Source organism: Chanos chanos, chromosome 5, assembly GCF_902362185.1.
Source record: "Chanos chanos chromosome 5, fChaCha1.1, whole genome shotgun sequence".
NCBI classification, from domain to species: domain Eukaryota; kingdom Metazoa; phylum Chordata; class Actinopteri; order Gonorynchiformes; family Chanidae; genus Chanos; species Chanos chanos.
In genome coordinates, this window is record NC_044499.1 from 40,268,268 (window position 1) to 40,293,139 (window position 24,872).

The following is a 24,872-nucleotide window of genomic DNA, read 5'->3' on the forward strand; positions in this document are numbered from 1 at the left end:
TCACATCATGGCCTGCTGTGCAGGGTCATACCTTCCTTTCCGGATGTTTCTGTCCAAGAGAGAGGGACGCAATTCAGATGGGAGAAAAGGAAGAGAGATAGAATAAATCATTTCTACAACTGTATTGTTACTGTGATATTCACACACAGACACACACACACACACGCACATACACACTCACTCACACACACGCGCGCGCGCGCACACACACACACACACACACACACACACACACACACACACACAGAGCTCTTACTTAAAGCCCCAGCCAGTTCCACCCAGGACGATAGCTGCCAGCAGAATGGCGCCTGCTATGGAGCCTATGATTATATTCGTGCCGCTGGGACCTGTGCAGAGGAGACAGACAAAAGCACACACCACCAGACATTGGGTTTTGTAGTTCTAGACATTACAAATCCATGTATCTACACAAATGAGGGTTGGACAGAGGGGTCTGAACCTTTATATCTCTCAGGTCCCTCTTGGTGTTCCGGATCAGGGATGGGGTCGTACACACTGCAGTCCTTCCCAGTGTAATCCGCATCACAGATACACTTCACCTCGTTACTACAGGTCTGAGAGAACAAAACAAGTCGCAGACTGGCACTAAAGCCTACTATATACTGACATACAGAGAACGTGTCCAGTAATAAAACAGGCAGCTCACCCCATGGTCAGAGCAGACCCGGGAGGAGGAAGAGCCAGGGCAGGAGGAGAGGTTGAATGTTGTGAGAGGGAGACAACGATGGTCCAGGCACATCATGTTTGGACCACACGGTGTACCGTCCTCCACATAACCTAGATCTGAGCCATCCTCCAACACCGCATGACCACCCCTACACACGCACACACACACATACACAGACACACACATCTTTAGGAAAGATTTACGACATGGTATGCAAGATTCAAGGCCCTATCATACCGTGTATACACAGAGAGGCCAAAATCTCAGCTCAGACACCCTGCATCTAATCCATCTCTGAGCTCTTTGAAGCTATAGTCACACACACACACACACACACTCTTTTCCTCATAGACATAATGACTGGACACTGAGCTGTAATTCAGTGACAAACGGGGATTCTTTTCCATATTCAGTGTTTGTGCAGAATCTGTGTCTGCTGGCCTTAGAGGACATGATCTTTATGCAACAGCTAACGCTCACTCACCTGCAGTCAGTGTACTTATTTTGGTGGTAGAGGGTGAGACTGGTAACTTCTCCCTTTAAATCACCGTACCGCGGTTTTGCTGTAATATTAGTGCACAGCAAAAATCCACACAGTACATCCCTACATGAGAGAAAGGTAGAGAGAGAGAGAGAGAGGGAGAAAGGGGGAGACAGGAACAGAAGGAGAGAGAGAAGGGGGTGGAAGTAGTGAGTGAGTCCTTCTGAAGCTCATAATGTCTCTCTCTCTCTCTCTCTCTCTCTCTCTCTCTCTCTCTCTATATATATATATATATATATATATAAGGATCATAATCTAGATCATTTAGGACATACTCAAAGTGTGGAGGGTGCGGGTCCTAGGGTGCGAGCACTCACTGTTTATTGCACTGAACCCAGCCTTGTCCACTGGCATCCCGCCCACAGTTCCCTTTCTCTGTGCCCTCTGTGTTCAATCTCTCATAGCAAATACGATCTGCAGCGTCTGGGGCATCAAAAGCAAATAACAAAGGAAACCTCATCTGCTGCTATTCATGAATTTTAAATTCAGATATTGATTGGTTCGTTTCTATTTTGCACTCACTGTGGCCCCACAGTACCCAGCACTGTGCATCTCTAGTTTTACAACGACCGCCATAGCAACGACCCTGACAAAGATAAAGGGCAATGGGTCATGACACTATTAATGCGATAATATTTTGTACACATGCATGAATACACACACATATTTACACATATTACATCACATTATACATAATCATATATACATGCATAAACACACACGCACGCACGCATATTTACACATATTACATTACAGAGATCACACACAGTGATGGTACCTGTCCTGTATCACACATGTAACCATCCAGTTTATGAACATTATGAGGACACTGTTAGAGGATGAGAAAATGTTATCATGAAAACTCAAAGTATCAGCATAAAAATACATAATCCATTTTTTACTGTGAATTCACTGATGGCCTAAATATTGCTTAAAGATCTATATTATATTACAGGTCAGTGCTATAACAATTCATGATTTGGATATATGGTCATCCATAATACAAAGGTCAAGAGATACTAAGAGAGAAATTATACCAAGCTCATTTGCATGATCACCCAGCATGCATCATCACCTGGCTGGAATCTCCGGTGCACATTTCAGGAATGTCACAGTCATTGACTGCATCTCGACATGTCACCCCTCTCTGCTCATACTGCAGCGTACAAACACCATGTACACACACACACACACACACACACACACACACAGGGAGGGGGGAGGGAGAGAGAGAGAGAGAGAGAGAGAGAGAGAGAGAGAGAGGGGCAGAGATGGAGATTTGTGTCGACAGAGCTGGTGGAGTATACGTGTATACACTCAGGTGGTATTGTAAACAACATGAATCAGTAATTGGTGGTTCATTTAGTTTACCTAATGTCTCACGTGCACTTTGGAGATAGTGTGGCAGGACTCGGCAGAACTCACCCTGCATCGGTTACAGCACAGTCCATTGCTGCACATTGCATCATGGGTCAGCGTGCACTTCTTACAGCAGGCTCCCCCAGCCCGAGAGCACTCCTTCAAAACCAAAGACGACTTTTAACATTTCCCGATTCATTTCATTATGGGATCCCTTATGGGATCCTCATTGGCTGGTTCAGGAACAGTGTTAGTCACTTTATGATGTCATCAACATAAGAAACTCACCACTTGTGATCCACAGTCACACTCCTCTCCAACTTCAACAAAGCCGTTCCCACATTCTGGGGGGTCTAGTAGCTACAGACAGAAAGGAGATGTTAAAACTAAATTTTAGGTTGCTTTGCGCTTGAACGAAACATATTTTAAGACATGATTTCTCTGTCATATCTGTACCTAGATATATTACATATTACATATATTACAAAGCATTAATCGACTTCACGCAGTACTAGTCATGCTCAGTTTGATGCTAATGGCATAGAGAGAATGTGATGTGAGAGAGACTGTTTATCCAGCAGCACACTCTTCTCAGGTCTCATCAGTGCCAGAAACTGGACTTACCTTGGTGGGTTTATTAAAGAGACAACTGCCTCCTCCCTGCTGGAGGAAGTGGATGTACTCATCTATGCTACATCGCGAGAACTTCCTGGGTAGGTAATACCTATCAAACAAAGCAATCACACAGAATGCAAAACTACACTACTCCAATATCATACAATCACATTCCATAGGAAACAACAATAAACAGCTGAAGCTGAAGAGCAGTCAACATTTACTCCGTCGATCTTTTTCTAAAGTCTGTTTTATGTGACTGCTAATCACTCCCTATCAGAGTGTGCTGTCAGAAGTGACTGGTCTTACCCAGTGTCTTCCATAATGCAGCCCAGCCATGGGTCTGGACACCTACAGTCTCCTGTACACACAGACACACAAATCAATTCAGCATCAGCACACACACACACACACACACACAGACACACACACACACACACACACAGACACACACACACACTCTGTGGCTGGCCCATTCTGGGCATGGTTCTGTTTGGAGTATGAGCTAGGCATTCCTGGGTCAAGTCAGAACTGGACGGATTCCCTGGCAGCAAAATGGGCAGGATTTTACCTGCTGCAGCACGATCCTTATTCCACATCATACCGAGGTTCTGCCCCAAACTCTGACACAGGGTGATTGCCATTGGACCGACGTTTCCGTACTGAAAGACGCACACACAGACACACACAGACACACACACATGCATACGCCCACACACACACACACACACACACACGCACAGACACAGTAAGAGAGAGAGTAATGGAACTTTCAAACGGTTTTTAAAATGCGTCGACAAAGACAGGTAGGAGAAATGCAATCAGCAGCTGAAAAAAGAAAGCCTTTACCTCGTTGACACCTCCTCCGCGTGTCAGCGAACAGATCCCTCCGACGTAGGCCGTCCCACTGCGAGTACTCTGGAACGTGCGTCCCCTTCACAAGTCACAACACTCATGTTTCCAGATCAAGTCGTTTAACTACATTGAACAATGGCTTAATATGGAAGCCACTACTGGTTAAATGACTTAAATGACTAATTCCATGTTTCAAAGTAGTGCTCCCAAAGTATGCTCTGAAACACCACGCTACTACGTTAAGAGCTGAGGAGAGATAAGGATATGGTTGGTGATGGGGGAATGGCCGTTTTTGTGAGTAAAGTCATGAAAAAAGCAGAGCTCCAAGAACAAGTGTGTTGTGGGCTGTGAACTCACGAAAAGAGGTGTGCTGCATCGCTCTTCTCTTTGATGTTTTCTTTCCTGTACTTCATAAAGTCCCGCAGGGTCAACAGGGGGTCATCACCCACGGAAACCATGTTCTGTGATGACCACGTTTCCATGGCAACTAACACGATCCTGGTGTTCAGCTGTTCTTTGTAAATCTGAAAAAGAAAACAAAAAATGGCAATGTTATCAAAGTATTTCTTTTAAACCCCAAGGACTTAAGTGTCTTACAAATTTTTTGAAACAGCCCGTGTCAAAAAGAACAAGAACAACAGATGTGGTAGAAAGTTGCTATTTTGGATAATGAAAAGTGTAGGAGGCTGTGACAGCGATGAGAAACTTTGACGTGGCTTTAGAAACAAAAGAGTGAGTCACTCCCTTTTTAAAAAAGCTGACATTTCTCAAAGGCTTTACATAAAAAGCAGCTCACCGCATCAGCCATGTTCACCACTGCTTTGGCAAAGTTCCTCGTCTGTGGAGTTGACCTGCGCATCTGCACAAACTACGGACAGATGAGGAAAAAATGACAACAAGACAAACGATGAAATACTTATTTTCCCAATTACAGTAATACTACACAATCCAACAACCCTGATGAACACACGAGACACTGAGGTCCAGCATGAGTCTTGCTGGACCTCTGTCTTTCTCACTTACTTATATACTAACACAACACACAGACATCCTGTTATAGCTAAGGTCTTACCAGGTCATAGTCATTCACCACCAGTAGTTCAACATACTTGGTTTCAGTCTGAACTGTGCGTTGTCCTCTTCGTACCTGTAGGGGGAGACAGAGACCCAATTTCAATTGTGTCCAACACCTCAGCCGAACATGTGGACAAACTGCACTCCTAATTGTTTGCAATTTTGTTTAGTTAATAATTTAACTGTTTTGCAGTCTGTCTGTTGGGAAATCAAAGTTCAAAGACAAGCTTTTCCACAGTTTACCCTACCAAACTACACCAGACCGAGCAAATCAAAATGATGAAATCATATCATTTACAAAAAAGGGCTCCAAGAGTGTTGATCTATTTTTTTTGTCTCAGGTCAGATGATAGATTATAGGCTCTTGAAGTTTGTGAATTAGTCAGACATGTTCATCCCAGATGTGCTCTTTTCAAAGAATTGGTGTATGAAGGAGGGGTGAGTCCATAATAAAACATACAATACAACAACAAAAAAATGAAAACTGTACAAGCCACAGTTCTATGAGCAAACTATGAATAATATTAAATCTCATTTTTACAGTGCCAAGACCTCATGACAACATCCTACCCTTCTCTACTCTGTTTCTTTGGTCAGGATACGGGTGGAACTCCTCTACGAGAACAGAAATCTGACAGTTGATGCGCATACAATTTCAGTGCGAATTTTCAGTGGGTCAAAGCCACACTTATGAAGTGAGCAGTGTCTGTTTCTCTGGAGGGCAGAGAAGAATGTTGGTGTAGTGAAGACAGCAGCATGTGCCACCACAAAGAGCCTCTCAACCCTTATGTCCTGTTAGATAACTCCAGACACGCAACACCTTAAACGGGTCAGTCTAATTCAACTGGGGCGCCTCAGCTCATCTCTCTCTCTCCCTCTCTCTCGGGCAAAGTAATATCGGTGGATGAGTGGAATGTGATCTCTCAAGGCAGATCTTCCGTTACTCCTGATTCCTCCTATTACCACAGGGCACATTAACCACGACCCGCTAATAACATAACATTTAGTTTCCACAGACACCTGGTGTGCGTGTGGTGTGAGCGAAAGGCCGTTACATGACAGGCCCTGAAGTCGCGCGCCACCCTCTGTCCTCCTCAGAGTGGAAGGACGACAGCTCTGGCCTTACTTCTCCCCTCTTTTTTTGTCACGAGTACAAATATTGTGAGGGTTTGTTGTTTTTTTTTTTTTTGTTGTTTAGTGTGTGTGTCATCTGTGTTTTTCTCTTTAGCGCGTGCCGTATATGACCGGAGCTGACATAAACAAACGACCAAAACAACCAAACAAACAACTTCTCACCTGTCTTTTGGAACGTTTTAATTCGTGCGTGAAAATGGGCTCATTTTCTTTTGATTCCACGGAGACCTGAGAGACCACATCGGCATCAGTGTTCTCCAGGTCACTGTTAGCCTCTGTGCACTCTGGAGGAGGGTAAGTGATGGAGTGAGAGTGGTGGAGAGTGGAGGTGGGGTGAGGGGAGAAAAAAGGGATGAGAGAAAATGGGAAGAGTCCCAGATGAAAAACACATACTCATCACTTTTCAGCCGATCAATAGAGGCGTGTATTACTGGACAATGATCCATGCAGAAAATCAATAAGCAGCAGACAAAAAAGCGGAGAGCAAAGACCAAGTTGAGGATAGGAAAGGAGAGAGAAAGAGAAAAGAAAGACTGCACGGAGACGCATTCAACCAGATGTGGAGGCGGACAGAAGGACAGAAAGAGGGAAAGAGAGAGAGAGAAAGTAAGAGAGAGAGAAAGACAAAGAGAGAGAAAGAGAGAGAGAGAGAGAGAGAGAGAGAGAGAGAGAGAGAGAGAGAGAGTAATGGCGGTAGAGAGTGACTGGAGGAGAAAGAGGTTAGCAGAGGAGAGGGCAGAATTTATAACAACAAGGACAATAGGAAAACACGAGGGTGGAAAGTGTGAGGAGTGGAAAGTGTGAGGGGTGAATGAAGACACACCAGGACAGGGAGGAATCATCTGTATCTTAGGCATTCTATACACCACATGGCTCTGCTCCTGCACAAAAACAAAAACAAAAACATGCTGTTAGACAAACACACATTACTGTAGGTGATCCTCATCAACATAACAACAACACGTATCAGAAAATACTCATTTAAGTATATTTAAACTGGTATATTTAGCACCAGCACAAAAGTCCAGTGCATTACCAGAATAAGAAGATATGATAATGCTTCTACTATCGACACGCACACACACACACACACACACGCACAAACTGAAATGTTGTATACATACAACATTACATATATATATATATACACACACACACACACACACAAATTGAAATGCTGTATACATACAACATTACATATATATATATATATATATATATATATATATATATATATATGTATATATATGTGTGTGTGTGTGTGTGTGTGTGTGTGTGTGTGTGTGTGTGTGTGTAAGATAAATGGTATGTGATAATTAAGTATATTACATTATAATCATATTACACGTTAATATAAATATATTCAGCAAGTACATTTTTCACCTAACTTTAGCTACATTAAAACAAACAAGAAAATCATTCACAACTATACATAATTTCAAATCATACAACTTCCTAAAACACATTTTTTTAAATGTGCAAGCACATCAACATATGATTTCCTCATTATTCAATTGAGCTGCTTTTCAACAGAATGAGCTGAACAAAACCTACAGAACAACACGGACATGACTTCAATGCCAGCTAGGAGTGGTGGAGCACTTGTTTAGACTCTATTGTTTTATTATCAAAGGGAACAAGTTTTCACTGTGACAGTTATATTTTGTTTGATGGCTTGACATCAATAGGTAATCCATTTTTTTCTGAAGTGCTTTTTGAATGGCTCACAAGCTCAGAACAGTGAGCACACACAATCTGAATAATGCATAATTAATCTTCACAATGCCCCAGTAATGACACATTAACTTCGGGCTTTTAAGATGGGTTGGAGAAGGAGAGCGCTGAAGAGAAGAAGTGGTTAAATACTTAATGAAAACGATCCATCTCTGAGAGAGAGAGAGAGAGAGAAAGAGAGAGAGAGAGAGAGAGAGAGAGAGAGAAAGAAAGAAAAGAGAGAGAGAAAGAACAACACAAGAGTAAGGTAGTTGAGTTGGTTTGAACAGAAAGTTAGAACAAATGAGAGTGAGACAGAAAGAAAGAAAGAAAGAAAGAAAGAAAGAGAGAGAGAGAGAGAGAGAGAGAGAGAGAGAGAGAGAGAAAGAGACAGACAGAGAGAGAGAGAGAGAGAGAGAGAGAGAGAGAGAGAGAGAGAATGTGTATGGGAGAAAGAAGACAAAGGGAGAGAAAAATGCTGTTATTGATCCATTCATCACGACACTGTGATGGACCTCTGCTCATATTACCTTGAGTATTAATGGAAAACCGCTCAACCTCTTCCGTCCCTCTCTCTCACTTTATCTCTCTCTCTCTCTCTCTCTCTCTCTCTCACTCTGTCCTTTATTTTCCCTCTCCCTTGCATTTCTCTCTATTTCACTAATCTCCAACAGATTCTCTTAATATCAAAAGGCCATCTTACAGTTTAAGACACAGCTAGAGTGATCTTTAGATCTGACAGGTGGTTCCCATTTCAGAAACAAACAAACAAAAAAGCCTGTTTTTCTTGTGTCATTTTTAAAAGGTCTGTGTGTGAGCATCCTCCAGTAGACTCTTAGGCTCAATATGATTTAGATCATGGTTTATATAAATACCTCACTTCACAGCCTTAGTCATAAAGTATACACACACTCGCCATAAACACAGCATGATACCAAAGCATGAGTTCATGGTCCGATATTTTTTAAAGTGCAATTATTTTTTTTAAAGCGCAATAAACAGTCTAAGCCCAAAAAGAATGCATTAATCATGTTTGGGAGGAGAAAGATCTCTTACAGAATTTGATAAACATGTTGATGCCTCCATTGAATACTCCTGAAGTGGATTAATGACTTATAAACCAATAGAGGTCCACTGGCTTGTCCTCTACCCTCCAATCCTCCACTCTCTTACACTCTTCATCTTTTTCTCCCATTCTTTCCATTCCCTTTTGCCCTCCTTCACTCAGCACTGTTGCCGTGGCGCCCTGTGACCCATGCAGTGCACTGGCTTGTGTGGGATTATGTATCAACTCATTTCTTTTCCATACTGCAACACACAGCTAGAGTAACACTGAACTCCAGTACACTGTCCACGTGCAGGTCAGAGAGACAGACAGTTAAACAGATAGATAGATAGATAGATAGATAGATAGATAGATAGATAGATAGATAGATAGATAGATAGATAGATAGATAGATAGATAGATAGATAGATAGATAGATAGATATCATGTTAAAGTAATGTCAGCTAAGTCACCTGATTGTCGCTGTCAGGAGCAGGTTCAATCCCATAAGAAAAATTCCCATCAGAAAACATCCCCCTGAAGGGAGAGAGGAGAGAGAGAGAGAGAGAGAGAGAGAGAGAGACAGACAGCACAATTGGGGCTGTGTGAAACTGTAATGGGCCAAGTGCACACATTTAAATGTAACAATAGCAATGTTAAATGTAACAAGAAGCAATGCTATAAATGTATCCTCAAAGCTAAGTGTATTGTCCGAGTGATTTAGAAGCATATTGAAAAAAGTTCCTAAAGGAGGAGGAGTAAAGGAATCAGGATTTTGTGCCCTTTATGAAGACACGGATTTAGTCACAAGTCTAGGTATATGTATAGGGTTGGGCAAAAACTTAGGTTGCATGTAAGTGTAGAGAGAATGTGGCTTGTGTTGGTTCTCACCGTAGGCCATGACAGGTAGAAATAGCAGCCAGAGACCTAGGGACACCCCTCAAGTGGCCATGGTAATAACAGTGTTCACCTCCCTGTGATGAAAAAGTCCCATTATATCTCCTTCTACACAAAGACACACACACACACACACACACACACGCACATACACACACACGAATATACATGCACAAAAAAGTCTTCAGCAACAACAGCTCTCCTCACATTTCGGAGAAAAACTGAAACACTGTAAAAACATTACGATACTCTTTCCTTCACTCATGCCCCAATACACACGAGCACAAACACATGCAGAGAATTAGAGTTCAGATTTCCAAGTTTCAGGTAAGTCTAGGTGAGTCTACTGTATCAGGTACATCTAGACCTACTCTGACCAACGGAGTGTGAAGGGCACACACTATAACACCAAGTGACATGGCATCTATTTGTGTTGGGCTGTGTGTGTGTGGGTGTGTGTGTGTGTGTGTATGTGTGTCTGTGCCTCTGCGTGATGGGCACTGTTACATGAGCAAGTGTCAGTGTGTGAATGTGTGTGTGTGTGTGTGTGTGTCTGCATGTGTGTTCAAGCAGAAGCAGATGTAATGAGTGTTCTTTGTAAGTCGGATGTGTTACTTGAGACAGTTAAGTGTTCACAGTGCCATGTACAGTAAGAATGGTGGCAGTCATGAGTAGCCAACTGAGTCTGTAAACCAACAATCTACTAACCTACGCGCTTGTATACGTGTGTGTGTGTGTGTGTGTGTGTGTGTGTTGCATTATGTGAGCAATGAGCTATAAAAATACGTTAAGCACACTCACACATTTAGAACCTCTGCGATCGTGTGCACACACACTGGGAGCAGTAGTGAATTTAACCTCTGCATTTAACCCATCCTATAGACACTGATAGTGAGCACACACAGCAGGAGCAGTGGGCAGCATGCCTGCGCCTATGGGGTAGTATGGGGTTAAGTGCACTTCAACCATGGATGTTGAGGGTGGGGAAAATGCTGTTCACCCACTCCCCCGCCTACATTTTTCCTGCTGGTCCCAGGGATTGAATCCTCCGGTCGCAAACCTGCTTCTCTAACCATTAGACCACAGCTGCCACATACACACATACACAGTACATGCTACATACACAGTGGCCACTGACCAGTACTAGACAGAGAGTGCAGAGCTCTTAGTGTATTAAGTTATGTAAACAAACAGTTTATCAGTTATGGATATTTATAAAACCTGACAATCAAAGAAATATAAGCCCTTTCATATAAACACACGCAGTTGTTAGTGAAAATGTGTACCCCGTCACTCCATGTATCCCTCACACACAGTAAAACAGGTAAATGAAAATGTTTCAGTAAAGTACTGGTAAAAAGGTCTTAACAATAGGGTCAAAGACACACTGTGCGAGTTGAAGAGTGCATGAGGAATAATGTGTGAGTGTGTGTGAATGTGTGTGTGTGTGTGTGTGTGTGTGTGTGTGTGTGTGTGTTTGTGCATTTTGTGTGTGTGTGTGAGTGTTTGTGTGTGTAAATCACTATAGCTCAAATTCAGCGCATGCATTTCTGAAAGTCTTATGTAACCAAGGCAACCTTCAATCTCATTGGAATTCATAAAATCACTCTGCCAAACACCACAAAATGCATCGTAGTGAATTGCTATGGGTCAAATACCAGATCAACCACTCTCTTTCTCTCGCTCTTTCTCTCTCTCTCTCACACACACACACACACACACAAAAACACATATATACTCACACAGACAAAAACATGCAAACAGAAATTCTACAGTCTTACCTATTACCTACCCTCAGTCTATCTGACTCACTCTCATTCAAAGTCTAACTGTGGATGTCTGTGTATAAGGAGAGCACTGTGATTGGTCAGGGGCAGGTTAGCTGGCCCGTCTTGACTCTGTGTGAGTTTGGGTTGACCTTGTGAAGTCTGACAGTGATCACACCTCCCCAGTCTCCCCTGAGCTCTCCCTGCCACAACATTCCTGTCAGATACAACAGGACTTTACCTACAACTGTTTCTGTGAGTAATGAGGTGGTGAGACAGAGAGCCAGAGAGAGAGAGAGAGAGAGAGAGAGAAACAAAGTGAAGCTGAGAGAAGATATACTCTCCTTTTTTTCTTTCTTTTGCTCGTCTCTCTTCCCTCTGAAAATTATTTTAACATAGGTGCTCTTGTCAAACCAAATGGACCACACATCACCCCTCTCTCTCTCTCTTGCTATCCCTCCATCTCTCCTTCCCTGACTTGGTCAAAGAAGACTGTGATTGCCTGTTGTTGGATGTCATGGCAACAGTTCTCTGATTGGCTGCGTGGGCATGCAAGGCTGAGTGTGTGGGTGACGAGGGGTACAGATTTCCCAGGGTTCTGTGCATCACTGCAGCAGAGTTAAGAGTCTGCAGCTGAATGAGATAAACACACACTCTCTTACACCTCCCCCTCCCTCAACTCCCCCCTCCTCCCCACCCCCCCACTCCCCCACACACAAACACAAAAATGTCTCTGGTCTTGGTTTTCTGACCATTCATAAACAATCCAGCATTTAGTACTTCAAAGTCTCGTTGAACTCTGAAAGATACGAGTAATAACTTCCTATTCTTCAGACTGACTGGCCATTTACATTTTTGTTGAATGAAGACGCCTACTGTCTAGCTGCTCTGGCAGTTCATCAAGCCTTTATAAAAATGGGAGGACTTGTGGCATATCCACGGGCTACAGCTGTGTAGTCTCTGGTCTAGAAAGGCAACAGAATCACACACAAACACACACACAAACACACACACATGTAGCACATTCCTGGTGTGCACATACACACAAACACACACACACACACAGGGGTGCATTGTACATATAAAAATTTGTACACACACACACACACACACACACACACACACACATGTACACCACACGCCCACACGGGCGCACTGTACACATAAAAAATTATACACACATACACATAAACACACACCAACACCCACACACAATCGGTTCACTGGTCACATCCAAGATCAGACAGCCACCTCCACAATTTGCCTATCAGAGTAATGTACAAGCCTGTGCAGTTGGGTTAGAGGCTTTACTTTTCTTCAGAAATTCCCAAAATATTTGTGTCAAACACATTCACGTTTAAGTGCTTTCAGGACATCTTCCCATCACAAGGACACCACAGAGTCATCCTCTCTAGTGACCAATTCAATTCAATCCAAGTGTAAAAACGGAGATGGCCATTGTGAAAGTCATTCTGTGTTCAGCTGACCATATCTCTGTTGATTTTGACATATGCCTGTCTTGATTCTCTGTCTGAGAGAAACATCTCATCAGAAGGTCTGTGTATTTGTTTAGGTTCCACGGATCTGGAGCAAGAGGCTTAGGAATGAAGATGAAAAACAAGCCTGTAAAACCAAAGATCCACCAAGATATTTCACTGCCTTCTGTCAACGTACACTTTCTTACTCTGACACCGAATGCGCTACAGATGAGTGAGGCCAAACCGTTTCATTTTTGGTCTCAATTCACCCTAATGCTTGGTTTTAGTAAAGAGTACAGAAAAAATCCTAGAGAGATATCAGAGATTAATCCTGCAACAGGTTAAAAGGACTGATTTTGCCAATTACCTTTAAAATAATTCTTAAGGTGTGCAGAATTGTGACACATGACTTTCAGAAAGAGTATGACTTGTTAGATTTTTTTTTGTCCTGTCAAATATACAACACAAGATTTTCCCATGTGTGATCTAAAATGAAAAACCAGACGAGGAAAACAGAGTGTGGGCACAGTGAGTGTGTAGTGTGGCTTTTGCTTTCATGACATTAACGGTGTCTGTCTTGTGTTTGGCGTACAAGTTGTGAAATCAGACTCAGCATTCTGTGTATGAATAACGTCTAGAGGAAGTCTGAAGAAACGGGAAAAGAAAACATGATCGTGTAAAAGGCAGAAAGAGGAAAATCCCTACCAGGCTCTGGGTTGGTTTCCCATTCTCATCAAAGTGTCTCTCCACATAGTCTGAGGACAAGAGGTCACTGCAAAGTCAAAAAGTCAAAATGAGATCCTGTACAAAAAAAAATACATATTCAGTAAATAAACAACAAATAAATCAATAATGGTGACTGGACACTTTGCAGAGTTTTGACTGATGTACTCACTGGTTGAGCTCCAGGTCCAGAATAAAGGCCATTCCAAAGGCATTGACCAGGAAAGAGATCTGGGCCACATGGACAGGCTGGATGAAACAAACATTGACATATTAGAAGTTTTATTTGTACTTAGTGTACAGTCCATTCCCCCATATTCTACTGCAGGTTGACACAAAATAATGGTACAAAAATCTGACCACTGCTGTAATTCGACCTGCTAGCACTACGTAGAATATATTACAACCCAACACCAATAGGTATTACATGTACCAAGCAAATTAAATTATTCAACAATTCAGACATTATTGATCTGGCATGAATATTAGCCTGGAATATGAGAGGGATGAAAAAGAACGTGTTTCTTCATCTTCTTTCACTCTTTACCATCTGCTTATTAATAGTTCCCACTCTCATTTTCTCTCTCCATCCCACACGCAGACAGCCCTTCTATAACCAGACTTGATTTGTGACATCATTACGGCATCTCTGAGCACAATAGAGCTGAGGTGATGTAATCAAGAGTGCTATACGTCTCTCCAGATGGCCTCCCCAGTGCTCAGACGCCGACGGCCTCTGAATGCATATATTCCAGAGGCACGGAGACTGTGTCTACACCAATCCCATGCCTTGGCTCTGTCTGTTACAGTTGTGTGAATGGCCTCTTCTGGACAATGGGGTTGAACATTTTTGGGGGAAAGTAAAGATAAACCGGGAGTAGTGAAATAATAATATCAGTAATAGTAGCAGTAATTTTTGTTGGTATGTAAAGTGCAGCACCTCTAATCTGTTGGTGCGGTAAGACATTGTAAAGGCTCTAAGCCATGGTAATAGTTCTAGCATTAGCAGCAGCAGTAACAGTCTTAGCACCACTACTTTATGAGTGTAAGATGAATACTAGTGATATTTTTTTAAGTAATAGTAGTACCAAGGCTTGTTAAAGCAGTTTTGGTGGTGGCAGTTATAGTAGCATTACAGAAAGAGCTGACATATCATTTCCAGTACAATCTCTCCATATGCAGACACCCCATGGTTTAGAGGCCAGTCAGGGCAACTTGCCCCACAGACACCAGACAGTCAGGGCCCCCCCCAGGGCAGATCAAGGTCACACAGCTGTAAAATAGCCGTTGATTGGCAGACAGTATTTTTAGTGTCATGGTAACGTGAGAGGAGCACTGAAGGTGCGAAACGTGATCGGGCAGAGAGCGGGCGGTCTTATGCCACATCCACGATGACCTGCCACAGGGTATCAGGTGGGCACACACACGCACATACACACACACATGCACAAACGCACATACACAGACAAATGGAACTGTCATGATGAAGAAAGATATAAGAACCATAATCAAGAGTAGGCGTAAGAAGTCCTTTTCATACAAAAATACAAACCTGCCCTAAACAACTGTGCCCATTCTGGGTTTCTGACCTTCAATTTTCCTTGATTAAAAATTCAAATTATTCCTGAATTTTTTTCTCTACTTCACTTCTTTCCTTTCGCCCCTAGTTTCCACTATACCTCATTGCTAAGACATATGAGACATCTTTTGCAATCTTTATGGGCTGAATCAGGTGTGCTTGTGTTTATATAAAAAACAATGACAAAAAAACTGTTCAGTTTATCGCAAAATGGAAAAACAGTGACTTAAATTCTGAGCACTGCATCAAAATCATTGCTGTCCTTCAGCTGTTTCGGATAACGTCAGCCACTGTGTTTAAGCATTAGTCCAACATATATGTTTATAACCTGTTCCTGAGCTTAAAGTGGAAAAGCATAAATGTAAATGGGTGTGCATTCAATCAGAAATCGAAATCACTCCAGAAAGATACTTTCTTTCATCTGCTTCTCTATAACCTTCCTCTTTCAGTCTGTCTACCTTCCTCAACCCTAAATTATATCATTTCAACTACAACACCTTATGCCTCCATAAACACATCATGGTTGTACTGCAAAAGTGAGTCCTCACCCGAGAAAAATAATTCTCGCTACATCACTCTTCTCTCCTTCATCCACCTTTTCCTCTCCATCTTTTGCATTCTCTCCATGCCATTTTTCATCTGTCTCTTTCTTGCTTTTCTATAAGGAACGCCATCACTCATTCTGGCTCCCTCTGCTTCCTTGCTTTAATCATTTCATGAAAAAATTCTTCAATTTGTCAGCAGATTATGAAAATTCCAGAGTCCTGTATTTATCTGAGTGTGAGTTATTTATCTCTCACCCTGCAGATGACATCTGAAGGTACTCACCAGCCTTTCAGTACCAAATCTCACCCAGCTCCACTGAGATACTTCTAAACACATCACTTTCCACAGTGCGTCATTGACAAAATATATCAGCTTTGAAGACGCGATCAAATGAAAAATGCACTCAACAAAACTGAAGAATAAGCTCTAAACGTTACTGAATAAAACAGTCAAAATCGAAAAGGTTAAGCACCTCTTGGCAATCACACACAACTTTTGTGGAAGTATTCTTTCAAGCACATCTCTTCATATATTTGTTCATATAGTCTTTTCAGCACAACAGATCGGGTTTTAATTCATTTCATGTTGTGTATTAAAGTCTAATCCACATCCACGTGACTCACTGAGACATGAGGCCCAGTGTTTCCGACCCTCTTGCCTGTACAGTAAGCTCTTCCTTTGGTGTGAGTAACATATATTACATTAAAGTATACACTTACAACCTAGCGAGCCCTTCAGTATCCTGGAGGAGCTTAACACTAATTTCCCCCCTTGCTTGAATGGCGTCTAGAATGGCTATAGTTTCCATGTCATATGCACTGCGCAGTTCAGGTTTTCACTTTGCATGGGACCTAAAGGCAACCATCTCATCTCATTTCATCTCATCTCAGATGAACGAAACCCCTCAGTCACAGAGCCACTAGTGTCAGTAGAGCCAGCAAAGTAAATATCTAATTCTCAAAAGAAGCACAGATACACATGCAAATGTTCTCAGACATACACACAAAGCCTTCAATAAAGCATTCACATAAGTGGTTTTACATCAGTTTTTCATTTACTAAGAAGTAAATACACTTAGATTGGGGAAGAGGACACCTGCTCTAGGGACAATTAAGATGGTAAGTAGTTCAGGGCTGAAATCCTTTACCTCCTGTTTATTACACATTAAATTGCAGAGCGCTGTAAACTGCAACATCACCCTATCAACCATCAGATCCTACATTTTAAACATTACAGATATAAAATAGATAAAAGCAGCAGGATCTTTAGTAACGAGCTATGTATATTTATCCTCTGTTTCACAAAAATCTGCTCACCTGCGCTCCATCGTTACTGTTCTTCACATTTGTTTCTAGGCGACTGTGTGCGAGTTCTTCCTCCGAGTCAACCTGGTGCAGAAGCCGTTTCGGTACTGCTATTTCTTCAATATAGTCGGACGGTTCACGCTGGTCCACTGATGGCTCCCACTCCCATATCGGTCTATGTCGCGTTATGGTCGTACTCCAGCCTGGAGCAGTCAGATGTAGGGCAAGGATCGAGAGGGTGAATTTAGTAATAACCGGTTGAACGGCTTAGTGACAAGTGGCATTCTATGTGGACAGCGGGTCCATCATGAGCATATTATTGTCGAAATTACTTTCGTGCTCCAAAAACTACAAGACACGACAGGAAAACTGGAGAGCTGAGATATACAGTTCAATGGTGAGGCAGATTCTGCCTAGCCTGACAATAGTCAGGGAAACGGGGCCAAATGAAAGCTGACGCTCATATACCGAAACATTGCCCATGGTGGCAGAGACAGAAAGAGGGAGACAATCCCTGTTTGAGAGCAATACCGATAATGTCATTTATGCGGACAGTTGCAAGGCAGTTTGCTCTACCCTCTCCCATCTCTGCCTCTCACGCTTACCTGTCACGGCGAACTGAGCAGTCACTGCAGCCCAGAGCAGGCACTGCAACGCCAGCATGATGTTCACATAGTCCCTCGGGTTGGCTTGAAGTAACAGTCTTAAAAGGTAAATTGTTCAAAAGTGAGGACGGATGACAGGCGACGACGAAAAAAAGAATATCGTGCACACAGTCAGCGATCGTCTCTCATCTTCGAACGGCGCTATTTCTATGTCACAACATCGTGGGATGCTGAGGTCGATTTTACCTTTGCGAGAGGAGAAGAGCCTGTCTTCGGCACCTATGAAAATCAAAAAACAAAACTGAACGACTGGAAGCACCGTGCAAACATACGCTTCATCTTTGTATTTTTTTAGTGTTTGTTTATACAGTTAGTGTTCTTTAGCTGAGGATAATGGGGACACATTAGAAAATCAAACAGAAGCTCGAATGTTCGTTTAGTTACGCACGTGGAATTCAAAGCACCCTCCCTCCTGAGGGACTCCCGCGTACTCTCCCTCATCTCACTCACCTCTCCGCCCCTCCGACTGAATCAAGAAAAAAAAAAGAAAAGAAAACAACCTCCGGTAACAGTTTCAATCAGTCATGCCCCCAACAGTACAGATATACATATGGGAAATTGAGAATTGATATACTTTGCATATTATTACGAATAAATGTAACGCAAGGAACCAATATTGTTTTTAGGGCTGGAAAATTAAGACTGCATGATATAACAATCACAAAAATTGTTTTTCGGAGTGTTTTTTTTTATTTTTTATTGAGGAACAGACTTTAAGACAAGACTACATACAGTATGATAGTGTGATTAACACAACAGTGAACCCACTTTACATTTAATTAACTCTGTGGTGAATACAAATGCAGCCTGTGCTTTCCTGGCAAACAGCAGCATGGAATATGTGAGTATCACATTTTTCGCTTGTCAGCAATATCTGTACTTGCAATATCTGTGAAGTCAGAGGAGTGTTTCGATCTTAGATGCCCTTCAACCAAAGTTACTGCACTTACTGCTGCTCCTGGCAGACAAGAGCCATATCATCTTCTGTGGCACTGCTGCTTTATCTCCATCCGTCTCTGGGACAGACTGATAGGGCACTTCATGCCATACCTCAGTTATGTACCACATGCAGTTTGAACATGTAACATCAATACACGTGTACCAGTACCTCAGATGAGGGCCTGCTGGGTATATCATGGACAGAGTTCATGCTGATATTATAGATGATGGCCCCTTGTCTATAACAGCAACTTGACATATAATACAGGTATTGTATGGTCTGCTATCAACTGTAACCTGTTTCAGTAAGGTGAAAGTCATCTTCTAAGTGGAGCTTTTTTTACAAGACTAACGAGACTCCTGTTGTATTTATTGCAAATACTCTATTCTGTGTTAAACTGATGATACTGGGGTGTAATGTATGATTGTAATTGTTTCTTAATCCGTGAACAAGGTGCAAATAATGAAACTGTACAAGAGCCGTGTCAAGGAGCACACAGACAAAAGTCTGAGAGTTTAATTACTGATCCTCAGAAAGTACCACAAGGAGCAGAAAAACACGGCGACACAAACGGCAAGCTTTTTACAGAGATATATTAAAAAGATAAAATCAAAAATGTCAGTTAGAATGTAACAATTCAACAACAACTACAAAAAAAAAGATAAAAGCAAAACAAAATAAAAAAAACAAACAAACAAACAAACAAATGAACAAACACACAGACACACACTGTTCACATCCAGAGTCAAGTTAGGAGAAATCATCAGACTTTTGGTGAAGTGAATGAACATTATCATCACAGTGACATAACACAGCTGCCCATTCACACTGAGATGAATCTGGTGGTTTACAAGAACAGAACTGCAAGGGTACTCTTCTGTAAAGGTAAAAAGATGTCATTTAAGAGCCTAATGTGACAAAATGTACAATCATCCAGTGTCTATAACATACCACATTAAACTAAATGGTTAAGGTTATTCACAGTGACAACTTCACAAAAGAAACTCATGTAGGCAGAATAAAAGTACACTAACACCCCCCCCCCCCCATCCAACCTCCCCAAAAAGATGATCAACCTTTAGATTAGAGTGACTACAGTGAACGCATGCTCTTCTTCTTTGTAACTTGGATGTGTTCCCCTCCTTTGGACCTAAGGATAACATTGACTTTTCACAGAGGAGAGGTACATTAAATTATCCTCTAGAGCCTGGAAACAATTTCACTGCGACCCACACAGACAAAGACTGCTGACTCAATAGCATATCCCCCACTCACAGTGAGACTCTCACCCTTATTCTCCCATCAGCACTGGGTCTAAATGGGAGTGTGGCCAGACACAGCACTTAAACTAATTGAGTAATGTCCCTTCAGCGAAGCCTCATTAAATTCTCAATACCAGCACCTACTCCAGGATATTACTGTTGAAAGACCACAGTCATCAACAAGCAGGACACAGGAAGGTTTGGGCTGTGTGACATAGGCTGATTTAAATGAGATGAGAGGGTGTACAGAACGAGAACATCCCCGTCACAGAGACCTGGTACAGCAGGCAGGCCAGTGAAACGCACGGAAGTTACACCATGCACTAAAATCTACACAAGCCAACACAACATTGTAATGGTCTGTGCAATCATGACTATCTGCTGAAATGTAACGGCTGGACTGTACCAATGCTTGTAAGATGTTCCAGTGACCACTTAAAAGATGTACAAGTTAAATTTAGAGGAGCAGTATAAGTGCTTCTTGATGTCTTCATTCATAATCAAAACCTTTGTAGCACCATATTAGTGTCCCGATAAGAGACATTTTGGCCAGGCTGCTAAAAATGGGGCACGGCATTCAGAGCTTAGAGACAATGAGGTAGGCATATAATTCATTATTCAAGCATTACTTCAACTTCTAGCAAATTGCCTCTGCATGCCTGAAGTACATCTGAACATGCCCACTAACACTTTCTCCTACTTCAGTGCACTACTTTAACAGAACTGCGTGTTAACAAACATAAAACAAAAGTTCTACTGACAGCAAAGATGTGACATGACAGCTTGATACACACAGGAACTCCACGTGGAACTGTGGGATTTCATACACGCTTATGAAGTTAAGAGATGATCTTTACAGAGCAAGAATATTAAAACAACTTTACCGTAACCATGAAGCAAAATCAAAACAACAAAAATAAAATTTTAACATAACGCTGTTCAAAAGGCTACTGGGTACTGTTTAAATAATACATGTTCCCAAACAATGAAATCAGGAGACAGTGTTCATCTTGCAACATCTACCCAAGGCTTTACCATAAGACCATATAAGAGCAGCATGTACTATGTAACACATGATAGGTGATGTATAAGAAATCATTTCATGGTCTAATAGCTGAGAGGTACAAGCTAGAACCGCTAATAAATAGCAGTCCTCTACATCAAAAAACTACGAGTGACTCATGCATCAGCCACGTCACAGTACAGCACACTTTATGTAGTGAACGCAATTCAACCAAGTGTACTTCATGACTAGAAACATCTATGATGAGCTTGCAAAACATCTGCATCTGCTCTTAGCCTTCTAACCCTTGAATCAATCGTCTGTCCATGCAGGTCTCTATACTTCTACAAAGGGGCTTTGGGACCATCTCCTCTCCGCACAGCGAGGAGGGAGGAGTAACGGGCTGTAGCACTGAAAATAGCTGCGTCTCATAGCTCCCATCCTGCGCAGCACCAGCGCAAGATCTCTGTAGCAGCAACTCCAGATCCAGTGTCTGGTAGCACTTTCCTTTGGGCTGAACGGGAGCCGACGGCCCGAGGCGTGACAGAAAAGCGCAGTCCCAGTCGGACTCGGATGAGCTGGGGGAGTGAGCGGCGAAGTCCGGGAGCAAAGCGGAATCGATGCAGACGGATGAGACAGAGTGAGAGAGCAGTGAGGTATTTGAGGTTAGACTGACGGGAGGGCAGTGATTCTTTTCAGGAGGAGGAGGAGTAGGAGAGGGAGGAGGGTACGCAGGGAAAAGTTCTGGGGGTTCAAGGAAGCAGGGCTGCTGCTGGTGTCCATCTGAATCTAATGGAGAATCATTATGATAGAACGGGTATAGCTCAGGGGGTCCTAATTCAGATGATGGAAGGTCAATAGCAACAGTGTGACATTCTGCATTAGGAACTTCCTTTTGGTATGGGTGTGCTGACTGGTCATCTTGAACGGCAAGACTAACGCCAGAGTTGACCGGCTGGGTGTATTCAGTAACAGAGGCGTATTGGTCCTTTGGAGTGACAGTGGTTGTGCGGACAGACCTGCTTAATGCCTGCTTATCTGGAAGTAGTCCTTGTCCCATGTCGACATCCAATGTTCCAAGTGTGTCACTAATAGTGTTACCTCTAGGGAAGGCAGTTGGACTGATTAGCTGGCAGTTAACTTTCAGTGTGGCATCACTGCTAATGTGGGTTGGATCAGACCATTGCCCTTGCCTGTAATCAGTCCTCATCCTCTTGTTGGGTTTGGGGCTGAGGCTGAAAGACCTGCTGCGTTTCCGAGACTTTGTGGACAACAAATTGACTTGCAACGGTACGCAGGGCTGACACTGAGGGATGCAAGAGGCAACACTTTTCAAATCAGTGAAGCGAATCATTCTGTTCTGACTCTCTTTGACTGAGTCTGTATTTGAAGGCAAATCCTGCTGCTGCAGATCCATGGAGCTTCTTCCCTGGCCACCAATGACAGATACACTATCATCAGTCAGCTGCTTAGATGGCAGGTGTGAGCCACACACTGTACTTGTATCTTCATCTTCAGTCTGGTGCCCATCTGAGTCAACAAGTTCTGTAACCGTCTGCTGTACTGAGACGGCTGAACTTTGGAGCACTGGATCTTTCTCAGGGACATCCACCCGCTTGGAGATTCCTAGAGAACTATGCTCACCTTCGTGAGGAGCTGAACAGAGACTTGGGGCTTTAGCTATGATGCTGGTTTTCGGAATGGCAGAAGAGTCAGCGGTATTTGACGGGCTTGGGAACAACTCATTAGAATTACAGTGTAGGGGTGGGAGTTGGTGCAAAGTATTAGGTGCAAGAGATGAAGAATGGGCATCTAAGGGGAGGGTCAAGGATGTATTGTTTTGGCAGGGGGAGGTGGGTTGAGGTAGAGGACTAAAGTCTGTCTGAAGACACGGAATGGCCACAGGGCTGGGAGAAATGACTGTGGCTGGGAGAGAACTGTGGTCTGTTGGAGTGGTAAGGCTCAATGACTCCAAGTCTGAGTTAAGAGGGTGTTGGTTGGGGTCTGGGTTCATGAATATTGTCCTGTCGTCAGTAGTTTGGATATTAATAGGTATATCTTGGTCTGGGGTCTGAAGAGCTGTGCTTGGGTTGAGAAGAATCTGGAGAGCTTGCTCTGTCTCACTGTTAATGTGCTGCTCCAGCTCCACAGAGGGACTGAGATGTTCTGCAGTCTGCAAACTAACAGAAAACAAAACAGAGCACAATTTCAACAAATAGGCCATAAAACTTAAAAAACAAAACAAAACAAAAACAAAAACACAGTTTTGAAGAACTCTAAAAGCCTTGAGATATGAACAGTATAATACATTTCTTTCTTTTTTTTTTTAACAAAGAAAGCCAAAGGGATGTATAAAACTGAAAGTGAAAATACAGTGTAGATGACCAATTCAACGACGTGGGCTCATATCTCACCTCATCAGCGCTGGCTTTGTGTCTGTGTCACATTTGAACGTGGCATCCATGGCTTCCACCAGCTGGTCCACAACAGCGTAATTAGACTTGTTTTGCACAAAGCGGCTGTGCTGATTTGACTGCAAGTGCTACAGGACATGAAACACATAAAACCAAATGAGGTCACAGAGAAAACACTGGTACTACTGGTATACAAAGGTCTCATACTACACTGTTAAGAGGATATTGATAACCTCAGTAAATACGTAATGGCCACTGAAGCACTCTGGAATCCATAGACATAGTCAACGTATACAATGAGGTGATCACACGCATGCTAGAGAACTGACCTCATCCTGGTCCTTGTAAGGAACCTGGCAGCACTCACAGTAGCCCAGGCTCTTCTTGCGTGCCTGCTTGGGTGACGGGGTACGCAGGAGTCGCGTTGAATGTTTATCATCACTGCTGATTGGCTCCTCTCTAGAAGAGCAGTCAGTTTTAAAAAGGTTATTTGGAAAATTGAAAGAGACCCAGTGTGTTGCACTCCTACCCCTGCAAGCCCCCTGGACCCATATGACCATTACGATTATCATTATTATTCTAATCTAGCGCTAATAAGAATGAATCACTTGCTAGATAAGCTGACTCAAACCTCTAAGTGCAGAGCTTGGACAAAAATATCCTGTCGACAGGGTTTCAAATGGTGCAGAGCAGTACCTCAGTTTCTCACTGCGACACTCCTTTTCTTTTCTTTTTCCAGGCCGAGGTGGGGCGGGAGGCTGAAAAGGACTGAATTTCCCAGTGTAGCTCAGCATGGGGAAAGTCAGAGACTGGGAATGCAGCGGTCTGTACCTCCTATGGACAGCACACACAACATACAAGAGTAAAAGAATGTGCACATCGTATCAAATAACATGTGAAATGCAAAGGTCCGGGTGATGTGTTACACGCAACCCATCACATAATAAAAGTACACTGAAAACATGGAAGCTAGATAAAGCAAATCTACAAATACTGTCAATGAATCCTTAAAACCACCAAAAATGGGTCTAAACTCAATCAGCAAATGAGTTCCATCACAACAGGACTAGAAGAGCTCTCACAGGAACCAAACTCAGATCTCAACTGTCCCTTTAATGCTCTGTGGGGTGCATTTCTGAAATCCACACTAAAATAACTATTAAATGATGTCTACTGTTCATTATCTGAGAACACAAGGCTGCCGAAAAGAGCTTGTCACACCTCGGCCCCCTTGAGTGTTTTAGTAAGGGATGCGGTATAGTGGGGGGTGG

The 24,872-nt window shown here is 42.7% G+C and overlaps 1 protein-coding gene across 1 annotated transcript; it reads right to left on the bottom strand.

The window, feature by feature from the left end:
- On the bottom strand, positions 1-17,980 carry adam11 (ADAM metallopeptidase domain 11). The gene is made up of 25 exons (XM_030774079.1): positions 17,894-17,980; positions 17,330-17,458; positions 14,061-14,137; positions 13,871-13,937; positions 9,916-9,998; positions 9,498-9,561; positions 7,086-7,144; positions 5,131-5,248; positions 4,855-4,926; positions 4,416-4,582; positions 4,053-4,137; positions 3,775-3,865; positions 3,513-3,564; positions 3,213-3,312; positions 2,877-2,948; positions 2,655-2,747; positions 2,305-2,385; positions 2,008-2,058; positions 1,752-1,815; positions 1,547-1,652; positions 1,173-1,292; positions 668-836; positions 461-575; positions 257-347; positions 1-49 (listed from the first exon to the last, which is right to left on the bottom strand). Exons 1-25 carry the CDS (start codon positions 17,978-17,980, stop codon positions 1-3), a joined length of 2,262 nt encoding a protein of 753 aa, XP_030629939.1.
- Positions 17,981-24,872: the final 6,892 nt, after the last annotated feature.